Below are 10711 nucleotides of genomic sequence, written 5' to 3' on the forward strand. Positions count from 1 at the left end.
GTGGCATTTCAGCATGAATAGTCTACAGCTTTCCAAAGCGATGATTATAAGGCAGCCTCCAAAAGTTCATGGCAAAACTCCGTGATCATTTCGTTACGTTTTCCCATGAACATCTCGAAGCTAGGGTGTGCAGACATTTATTTCCATTTTTGAATGGTGTCCGAGTGAAGCATGCTTGGAAAGGACTGACTGTGTGCTGAAGGACAAACCTTAGGTTCTGAGACCCGCGGGGTCACCAGAAGGGCCCAGCCCATACCCCGTGTTACGTTCGGTCTCCCCGTACCGAGCCTGCAAACCGGAAGGCTGAGGGAAAGAAGAGGACTGACCCCTCACGGTGACCAGCTCGCTCCTGGTAGCCGCTGAAGTTTCCACCTGGAACCCAGAGTAGATCATGGCTTGGCAGCGGAAGAGTACAATGTGGTCCTGCTCCTCAATGGGGAATTCTATCACCATGAAGTTCTGGTTTGTGCTCATCTTCTGTCTGGTTTGTTTGACAGTTTTGGTGTCCATGAGTAATTTTTCGATTTTGAAGTTTATTGGGGCCCTCTCCTCTTCGACAGAACAGTTGACCGTCACAACCCCACCTTCGACCACCTCCTTCTTGTCCAGCATCACCTTGGGGCTTGGGAGTCCTTTAGGGAAGGAGAAAGACCATCAATATCCAGCTGTGCCCAAGCCTCAGCTGGGTCCCTGAAGTCAACCCATCGTGAGGGTTCTTGGTGTTTTGTTCCTTGAACACCCAATACCATGTAACCAAACGAGCTGCTGTCAAGACTACATCAGGGTAGAACTGTGCCCCATTGGCTGTCAATGACTGAGTTCTTTTTTTTAAAGTAGATTGCCAGGCCTTTCTTCCAAGGTGCTATGTGAACCCAAACCGTGGGTTTGCAGCTCCGTGTACTCACGGTTTGCCCTGCACTGACACTCCTAAAAATATGTACTCCAGGGCTCATTTTTTGTCAGCATCTACATGTCCAGCATTATACGAGGTAGCTTGAAAAATATCAAATAGACTGAAGATGTGATCAGTGCCTGCAGAGTTAACAATTCCATTGGAAAGACCAGCCTTCTCCATCGTTAATTTAAAACAAAACAACCTCCCCTGCCAACCAGGCAGTATTTATGATCACTGCTGTAACTGTAATACTAATCCCTTAAATGCTAATCATTCGTCAAACCACAGACTAGGCTTCACCCTCTAGCCATGATCCTGTCTGTGGCATTCCCATGATAAGCCTGCTGGGTTGGGTGGACATCCATGATCAAAGTATGTCCTATTTCGAGATGACGAAGCTGACACTCAGACAAGGTCAAGGCCTGTTCGAAAGTGCGCAGCCCCGAGACTGGGCTCTCCGTCTCCCAGGCCATTGCTTGTGTGCTGCCCTGAACAGCGTGAGGCTGCAGAGACCCCAAGGGACAGGGCCACCAGGAAGGGAAAGGGCTTCTCTTTGCCTGGGGGTGGGGTCCGTCAGAGCAGGCTCTAGAAAGGGCCTTGGAAGAGAGGTTGGGGGCTGGACATTTCAAAGCTCATGCCTGTGGCTCTTAGGAAGCCTGGCTAGAGTAAAGCCCATGGATGGTGCAAGCCCTTAGTGACCCTCTCCTTACCTCAAGGTTGGCATTCAGACCTACCCAGTGACCCCGAGAAGAAAGGCCCGGCCATCTGCCGATGTCAAAATGACGACGGGGCCTAGAAAATCCCAGGGAGCTCAGCTCTCCCTTCCCCTGCAGCTGCTGGGAGCTGGAACTGGTTTGGGGTTTTGTCTACAGGGAGGAGTGGGCAGCACAGCAGGTGGACAGCCCTGGGGAGCTGGAGGAGCTAGCCGGGAAGAGCTGCGCTTGCTCAGGCCGCACCACGGGCTAGCGGCCATGGGTTCCCTCCTGGAGTCTTGAACCCCCAAACTGGCCACTCCCTGGATCCGAGCTCTCAACCAGCTGCCTCCTTCCTCTCAACCTCAGTGTCCTCATGTCACCTCCGAGGAGCGCTGTGAGGGAGGGATCAGGAAAACTCTTCTACCCAGCGAGCTCTGTGAAATATCCGCGAATGAACCGGCCCGGGAATTCCCATCATCAGGCCTGTCCTTGAGCAAGGCGGAGACACCATCAGCTGCAGAGGCATTGAGGGGGGCTTTGGGATGAGGCCTGGGGTGGGACAGGGAGACTGGGGTGGGCTGAGGGAGGGGCTCCTGCAGCCAGTCTCATGCCTGCTTCTGGTCACTCCACAGAGAATGTCCCTGGACCAATCTTTCCTGAGATGGCACCTGCTACGGAGCGCCTCAACCAGGCACCAGGGCACACCCAGGAGCCGACGCCTCGGACGGACGGAGGGCTCCCGGCAGTCCGTTTCACAGGCACTTCCCGAGTGCCTGCTGGGAGCAGGTTCTTTGTTTAGGCTTCAGAATCAGCCCAGACACCCATCTCTCTCCTCATAAGCTCAGCCCAAGCGTGTCGACGGCTATGTGGAAAGCAGGTCCCCAAAGTGGAATAGCAGGGAGAACCGATCACAAGGATCTGCATGGGACCTCCTCCCTGGGGAACGGACAACAGAAAAGTGGGTGAAGGGGGCCGTCGGACAGGGCAAGATATGACAAAATAATAATTTATAAATCATCACGGGTTCGTAAGGGAGGGGGGAGCGGGGAGGGAGGGGAAAAATGAGGAGCTGATGCCAGGGGCTTAGGTGGAGAGCAAATGTTTTGAGAATGATGAGGACAATGAATATACAAATGTGCTTTACATGTGTATGGATTGTGATGAGAGTTGAATGAGCCCCTAATAAAACGATTTAAAAAAAAATTTGGAATAGCCACAGCCCTTTGTGGGAAACTCACTCTAGATGGGGAATAAGCCTAAGCCCTTTAAAATACTTTTTAAAAAATCCTCTCAACAACTCTCTAACAGGGATAGATGACATCCCCGTTTCCTGGGGAGGATTTGGAAGTGTGGGGAGGTTAAGGAATCTGATCAGAATGGTTCGGAAGCCAATCTCTGAACACTCAGGCGTGGGCTTTACACACACACAAAGGCCACGAACCGCCGAGTGTTTCAGGGCCAGTCCCCTGGAAGAGCTCCACTTGGTTCCGAAGAGTATCTGAGGAGAGACCTTTGAGTTGAGTCTGGCAGGCGGCAAAGGAACCAGCGTGGGCCAAGGCGGGGAGGTTAGAACTAGAGGTCAAGAACATGGGCCTGGGCGTCCCAGCCCCACGCGCTGTTCCTGGCGCCCCGTGGGCCTGCGCGTGGCTGCAGCCCGGGGACTCACCTTTCACCAGCACCCCGTATTCCTTTGTGGTTTTCTCCTTGTTGCTCAGGGTCACGGTGCATTTATACTTCCCCGAGTGGTACATGCGGGCTTGCGGGATGAAAAAGCTCTCGGTATCTTTGGCAGAGGAGGTGTTGTAGATCATGATGTCGTCCTTGTAGAAGCGCACCAGGTGTTGCGGCCTGACCTCCGAGGTGGTGCTGATATCCACAATGCACTGGAGGGTCAGATTCTGCCCGTTGGGCACCGTCCATGCCGGCAGGCTCTCCATGCGGATACTGTTGATGGTGAAAGCTAGGTGCGAAGGGAGAGGAGGTCAGATGCGCCGGGGGATTTGGAAACAGATCCTCCAGGCTCGGTCAGGCCTTCAGACGATTGCCACCCTCATCAACAAGTGTGTCTGTTGTCTCGTGAGAGACCCTGAGCCAGAGCCACCCAACTAAGCCAATTCCAATCCCCGAGCCTCAGAAACTTCTGCTATAGCAAGCATGTGCTGTTGTGGGCCTCGTTCAGTTTGGGAGTCATTTTTACACACGGAGTAGCTAACAAATAGACCTGCCAACCAGTCTGCCAACATCTTCACCCCATTCTGAGATCATATGGAAAATGGCGCACTCTTCATAAACTGCCCAGATGCAACCAAGCCTGGATTCTGTGTGCAGGCCTCATGACGGACACGCTATCAGGCAGTCCGTCCCCAGCTCACCAACAAGATGTACTCCAAGTTGCGTCTTACATGGAACGTGTAGTTAAGTCAGGACGGTTGCAGAAGGTTATTAGTACTTTCGTGCAAGGAAAAGCGTGAAGCCCTTCAATGATTTCAGAGCTGGGAGTGCAGCTCATGAAAGCGATTGTGATGGAGACTTTACACAACCTTAAATAAAGGACAGATGTCTGGTGTACTTCCCACGGAGTCCTGGAGGACGCATGGGTGAGCTTTGGAAGCCCACGGACCCCTCCAATTGCAGAGAGGGTCCACGGCTTTCCCTACTGAACCTGAGAGGTTCAGCACTACTGAGATGGGCTTTTAGAAGAGCCGAAAGAGGCCGGATCTTTTCAACCTGGAGAGATGAAGGCTGACGAAGGAAGATCCGACTTAGTCAGCCGCCGCAAGGAAGAGGCACTCAGAGGTTTGCACCCCAGTGGCAAGTCTCAGAATAAGAAAATGAAGGGAGCTGAGCCCCAAGGCCACCGAGCATCGGATGCGGATGCTCCTGGGAAGGCAAGGCATTGTGACTAGGTGGCCAACTGGCCCTCAAGGGGAAGTGGCTCAGGAAGAGGAGGTGGGGGGACGGGGGAGGGGTACCCACTCTCCACTGTCAGGAACATTCCAGGGCACCACAAAGCGAGGCATCGCTGACGAGCTTTTGCGCTGAGCACAGGGAGTACTGACCCCCTTCCCCCCGCACCCCCACACCCCCCCTTCTCAGCTTCATCTCAAGCAGCAACAGGTTCCGTTCACGTCCCTTCAAGGGGACCCTTATCGGCATGTGTGCAGGTCCTAGAATTACAGGGTGATTAACACATCACACCTGCTGTCCAAGACATTGCAGGGAGCGGGGGGACACAGGTAATCTGGGCACCATATGATAGCTCCCCGAGGAAGGGCTGCCCAGGGACAGTCAAGGACGGTCGAAGGGAATGAGCCAGGCACTGAACCTTGAAGCGGGCCAGGAAGGAGAGGTGAGGAGGTCGGGCGGGAGAGCGACAGGTACGAGGGCACGGGATCACAAGACCTCACAGCACTCCCTGGGCATGGCGGGCTTCAGGAACCTGAGTGTGGGGACAGAGGGTCTGGGTGGGTGGCACCAGAAAGGAGGGCTCCGCCTGCAGTGCTGATGAGCTGGTCCCTCTGGAAGGGAGCAACCAGATGAGACTGGATTCTAGGTCGATGATGGTGCACCGGCTACCGAAACCCGCCTGTGGATGGTTCTGATGGAAGCTACTGAGGCCTGAATGAGGGCAGGGGCGTTGGGGGTGAAGGGAAGAGGCAGACTCCAACGGACTTATTGGATGAAATACAGGCGTTGTGGCAAAGATGGAAGGAGAAATACCAGGTTTCTTGTTTAGGTGCCCGGGAGGATGAGGGAGACACCAACCTGAGAGAACACTGGGAAGAGAAGAGGAGAGAAAGCCGTCACTGTGCAGCTGAATCTGAGAGGCCTGAGGGATAACAGGGGAGCCTGGGTGGTGTAGGGGTTACTCATTGGGCTGTGGTCCACAAGGTTCAGAACCACCAGCCTCTCCTCGGGAGAAAGCCGGGCTTTCTTCTCCAGTAAAGAGTTGTCATCTCGGAAAGCCGCCGGGGCAGTCTATTCTGCCCTGTCAGGTCTCTATGAGCCCACATTGACTCGAATGCCGTGAGCTTGTGTGTCTCTTTTAGGGATAACTAGGCAGGACCATCAGGCCACCGGCCCCATGTTAAGACTGACACTCAGGGCTAGAGGGGACCAGGAGTGTGTGTGTGTAGATGTCAGGAGAGGATGGGACGGTGGAGCCTGTTGAGACCAGGCCAAGGTGGAGCATTCTAAGTCACCATCTCTCCTAAAGGAGATTGAGGGGCACTGGTTGGGGATAGGGGGAAAATCAGGGAAGAGGAACTAGAAGGCCCAGGAAGGAGACACTCAGGCATGATGGATAGAGTCTGAGGGAGTGTGGGGCCCAAAGGGCTATAGGCAGGACTTGCTTGTTGATATTGGCATCCAGGGGTCCTTGCTTGACCCGTTAGGGAGCGGTTCTTCCCAGGGTGAGGTAGCGGGTTGAGGCCAGACAGTGGTGGAGTGGGAAGCAAGTCGATGGTGGGGTGAAGAAGCGGAGGTGGAGATGCTAAAGCAGCCTTCAAAGGAGTTGGACTGAGAAAGGAAGCGGCTGTCCAGAGAAGCACGAGATAAGTGGAAGAGTTGGTGTGTGATTTTTCTTTTTCCTACGAAAGAGGAAATGCGACTCCGTCGTGATTTTGCACTGAAGAAAGGAGTCAGTAGAGGGAGAATGAGAACCCTCAGAGTGGCGAAAGGGAAGGGGTGCTGAGCGCGTGACAGAGGAAGGTCCTGGGGGAGACTCTAGAGGGGTGGGCTTAGAGCCCAGGCAGCCAGGAAGCCCTGATTGGCCAAAGAGGGGGGACAGCACCCCTGAGGCTGAGGCTGGAGGATGGGTGGGGAGCCAGATAAGCTCGCAGCCGGGGCAGGGCAGGAAGCTGTGGGAGTTCCCTGCAGACAGACCGCCACTATTTTCTTGCTGAAGATGGAGTTGAGATCATCATCCTTGCGGGTGAGGTGGGCATTTGGCAGGGCTTTGAAGGCCTGGAATAGTTAGGAAAGGACCTTGGTCCTGACCTGCAGGCAGTGGGCCACACTGGAGCAAGCCGGAGTGTGTGCATCTCACAGGCGTGCACCTTTCTGGACTCTAAGTGATGGGGGACATGGGTTCTGGTCCCTGCTCTGCTAACACCCAGTGTGTTGGTCTTACGGACACTCAGTCTCAAGGTCTCCAACAGTGCGGAAGGCTGGAGAAAACAAGGGGAGAGAAACAATGGCCAGCCAAGTTCTCAAGGCAGCGGTTCTCAACCTGGAGGTTGAATAACCTTTTCACAGGGGGTCCCCCGATTCATAACAGTAGCAAAATGACAGTTAAGTAGCAATGAAAATAATGTTATGGTTGGGGAGTCACCACAACATGAGGAACTGTATTAAAGGGTCGTGGCACCAGGAAGGTTGAGAACCACTCAGAATGCTGTCTAGGAACCGGGGAGAGAGATTTCCCTTGAGGTGGGGCAGAAGGCAGGAGAAAACGGAGATTCCGGGAAACCGGATGCACAAAGAGAAGCTCCAAATCTGGGATGCTTTCAGGGTGTGGCCTGGCGTGAACAAGCCGGAGGGTGGGTGGTGCAGGAGCTGATTGTAAAGCCGGAGAGGACTGGATTCGAGCAAGGCTAGCGTAAAACAGTGTCCACAGGGCAGACACCGTGCCTGAGAATCACCTCCCCTCTCCTATCTTTGGCTCGCACGGACTCGGTTCAATAGATTCCAATACCGACCCCATTGCACAAGTTGGAAAAGAGCCCTAGAGAGCCAGCGTAAACCTGGCTTAAGAGACTTGAGTTCGGCCTGCGGGTCTAGACACAGAATGTGGAGTTTGGGAGAGCGGAAGGTCCAGTGCCGATGACAAAACGACGCATGGGTTTTTTCCTTGGTCAATTAGGATGGTTACGAAGACAAAGGATTTCCTGCCTCCTTTATCGCATATCATAGCAACCCTGTGGGACAGAATAGAGCTGCCCTTTCAAGTTTCTGAGGCTGTCGATCTTTAGGGGAGCAAACAGCCTCATCTTTCCCCCCTTAGAGCAGCTGGTGGGTTCAAACTACTGACCTTTCGGGTAGCAGTCCAAGGCGTAACTCACCATGTATGCCTAATGCTCCACTCGATGGCAGTGAGTTTGGGGGGTTTACTCCGTAGGTTGACACCAGGGTAGAGTCCCCATAGCAGCCCAGCCGAGACCCCAGCAGTCGCCTTGGCTCGTTGGCACAGTAGGCCCTCTCCCCCCAAGAGCCGCTGCTCATCAGAACCTTGGGTCAAGACACCAGCATTGCCTGCCTACCCACTGTTTGCAAAGAGCTTTACAGTGTCTACAACACAATCGCTCACATTCTTGAAAGTGACTCACAAGAGCATCTTCTCCCCATCCAGTTCCCGGACCCCAGCAAAGCCCTCCTTCACTCACGGTGGTCCCAGGTGAAACACAACAAAATCTACTTATTTCAAGGCAATGTTTAAAAGCAGCTCTCAAATGGATGCTAGCCCTCTCTTTCTTTGAGAACTTGCGCAGAATAGCACAGGTATAATGGCAAGGGAGGTGGAAACTAAAACCCAATATAGATCTTAGATCGCTTAGACAGCAACAATTTACATTAAGCCCCAGTCTCGTGTCTCTAACGGGTCAGTGCGCTCTCATCTGTGAATGCGAACAATTGAGGCGGAGGATGAAAAGAAGACGTATATGGTAGGACAGTAAGGAATACAACAGTTCAATAGAATCTAAAATGCATTTGACATCTAGAACATGCTGATTAGAACATGGTCGCTAAAATCTAAAAGAAATGCAGGATTTCTAGATGGGAAAGAAAAAGGTATAGCCCGCGCCGTGCAGATTAGAATACTTGAGAAGTGTCTTGCTCTAAAACCTTCTAGAAATACTAAAATGCAATAAGCTTTATGCTTCAATTAGAATCTTTTTTTCTCTTCCCCAAGTGTTATAACGGTCACACCCAAGCCAGCTGAGACAGAAGAAAAAGACAAGAGGAAACGAAGTGGAAACTTCGTAACTTACGGTTCTCTTGTTGACCTTCAACGCTGGCACCTGGAAAAGACAAAGAAAGACTGGGTTTCGGAAGGTTCCATCAAGCTTCAGAGACGAGGGAAGAGAGTAAAAACTCACAGAGTGAGAGCGTCAGCAGGACACCGAGCCACAGCCACATCTTGTCCCCTCTGGGCCACACCGGCTGCATCGTGGGAGGTTAGTTCTGCTTTCGGACCATGCCTTGGGGGCCCAAGGCGGTTTGCACAGATGAGAGACCTGCCGGTGCAAAACACAAACAGCTCCGGGAACCAACTGCCCCTGTCGCCTGTGGAGTGGCCGGCTGGGGCGCTGGTCAGGGAATGGCGGCCATTGCTGGAAACCGGGAACAATGAGGCCTGGGCTGGCCTGATAGCTCCTCAGGAAATGACCGGTCTTCCTGCGGGGGCCACTAAACGCACTTGCTTTGTTTAGTTTCTTTAGGGGGAAAAAAGAGCACAAGAAGTAACATTTGCCCTGGAGCCCCTGACCTGCCTTCAGCCTCTCGAGGGTGGGGGGTGGTGTTTGAGGACCCTTTCCTATGGCCCAGTCAGTTTCTACCCAAAAGACTTCTCTCCTTGAACAGCAGAGAGATGCCTTCTCGGCCTTTCCTGTAGGCCCCAAAGGGCAACTCTCCACCGAGCATGAATCAGGGCTTTCCTGGGCAGGGCGGTGGACTGTTTCTGAACATGCGGGCTTTGCCAGGGAGATCTGGCACTAAAGGGGCCGTGAGGTTGGAACAGGGGGGAACGAACATGCTCTCCCGAGCCTGCTCAGTCAGCCTCCGTGTAAAGAATTCCCAGCACTCCTGCGAGGCACACTCTACCTCACCCACTCCTTTGTCTGTACTTCCAATCCCAGGCCACAGCGTGGTCAATCAGGCCCTCTCGCCCCTCAGGGTAAAACCTTGTAAAGCCTCCTGTCATCCTTTCTAAGCCTCTGCACCCCTGCCCCTTCAGTCCTTGGATAGCCCCGTGGCTCATCTCTCCCCACCTCTTTCAGGGAACCTTCCCTGTGGCTCCCACCATTCATTGTCCCCAGAGGACATCGTGTGTCGGAGCCTTGTCAGTGCTGTGCCCACTGCCTGAAATCCCCTTTCCTTCTCCTTTTCTGGAGAATTCCTACTTAGCTTTCACGACTCCGTTCAAGCATCCGTTCCAGAAGTTTCCCCTCTCCTCTCCGGAGCAGGACTCGTCCTGCATATCTCCTCACCTCTCGTGTGCTTCCCGCTCTCTGCCAGTCGCTCTCTTCAATCTTCCATGACACCTCGGTCCTCCCTCAAGTGGGCTGCTGGCTCCTCGGTGGCAGGGGGCAGTGGCTGTGACTGGTAGATCATCAAAACCCCGAGTAGAGCAAAAGACTGGGCCCGTAAAGGGACACACGTCAGGAAAGAATTGAACAATCATTGACGTGTGGTCAAGATGACCAGTGGTTCCAGCAGACCACTCCCTTATACTTCTTCCGGGTAGTGGTCAGTGACATTTGAGCGAGGGACCATAGAGACTGAAGAATCCAAGTGGATTTTTCTCTGCCTTAGGGCAAGTACCAAGAGAGCAGTGGCCAACGGCTGCCTATACAAAAGCTGAGCAAGAACGACTGGAGGCTAAGCACCCTTCATCCATTGTCAAGGATTTCCAAGGGGACCGGCTTTGCAACTGCCTTGTTCGCTTTTGTTGCTGCTGGTAGTGTTTTGTGCCCCCCACCCCCCCCACCCCATTATAAATGATCTTAAATAACCGACCGGAGGTTACCCCACCCCTCTACCAAATGTCTATTTGGGAGGGAAAAAAGGAAACATGACTAATGTAATAAATGCTGCCTTCAGACGATACGTTTAGATTCGGTGGCGCAAGGGCGGTCCTAATCTCGCTGAGACCCAAAACAAGGCATCCTTTGCTGCTTGAGGGTGTTAAGCCACTGTGATAAGTGGCCTGACCTCAAGGCCTGAGTTCCAAGGTAAACCTCCCAAACATACTCACCCTTTGACTCAAGATGCTAATGCTTTTAGAATGCCATGAGGAAATACAGCTTGCCGTTTTCAAGGAAAACAGAGAAACTGTGCCCTGCAAGTTGGGGTTGTTATTGTGGTTAAAAGCCATTGGATCCGTTCCAACACATAGCGATGC

At 53.2% G+C, this 10711-nt stretch overlaps 1 protein-coding gene across 3 annotated transcripts in view; it reads right to left on the bottom strand.

Annotated features, from left to right (window-relative positions):
• The window catches only part of PECAM1 (platelet and endothelial cell adhesion molecule 1), a 44137-nt gene extending 33895 nt beyond the window's left edge, over positions 1-10242 (bottom strand). Inside the window, exons 1-5 of one of the 3 annotated variants that reach the window (XM_045299672.1) lie at positions 9798-10242; positions 8688-8825; positions 8580-8609; positions 3257-3550; positions 327-632 (exon numbers count right to left, since the gene is read on the bottom strand). In XM_045299672.1, coding sequence (XP_045155607.1) covers positions 327-632; positions 3257-3550; positions 8580-8609; positions 8688-8757 — 700 coding nt within the window. In that variant the 5' untranslated portion in view covers positions 8758-8825; positions 9798-10242. Of the gene's footprint in view, positions 1-326; positions 633-3256; positions 3551-8579; positions 8610-8687; positions 9773-9797 lie in introns of those variants that run through there. The other 2 variants (XM_045299673.1, XM_045299671.1) reach the window with 2 other exon arrangements.
• Between the last annotated feature and the right edge of the window lie 469 nt (positions 10243-10711).

Source organism: Echinops telfairi, unplaced genomic scaffold (genome assembly GCF_000313985.2).
Source record: "Echinops telfairi isolate 266 unplaced genomic scaffold, ASM31398v2 ScPeMD7_7458;HRSCAF=8496, whole genome shotgun sequence".
NCBI classification, from domain to species: Eukaryota; Metazoa; Chordata; class Mammalia; order Afrosoricida; family Tenrecidae; genus Echinops; species Echinops telfairi.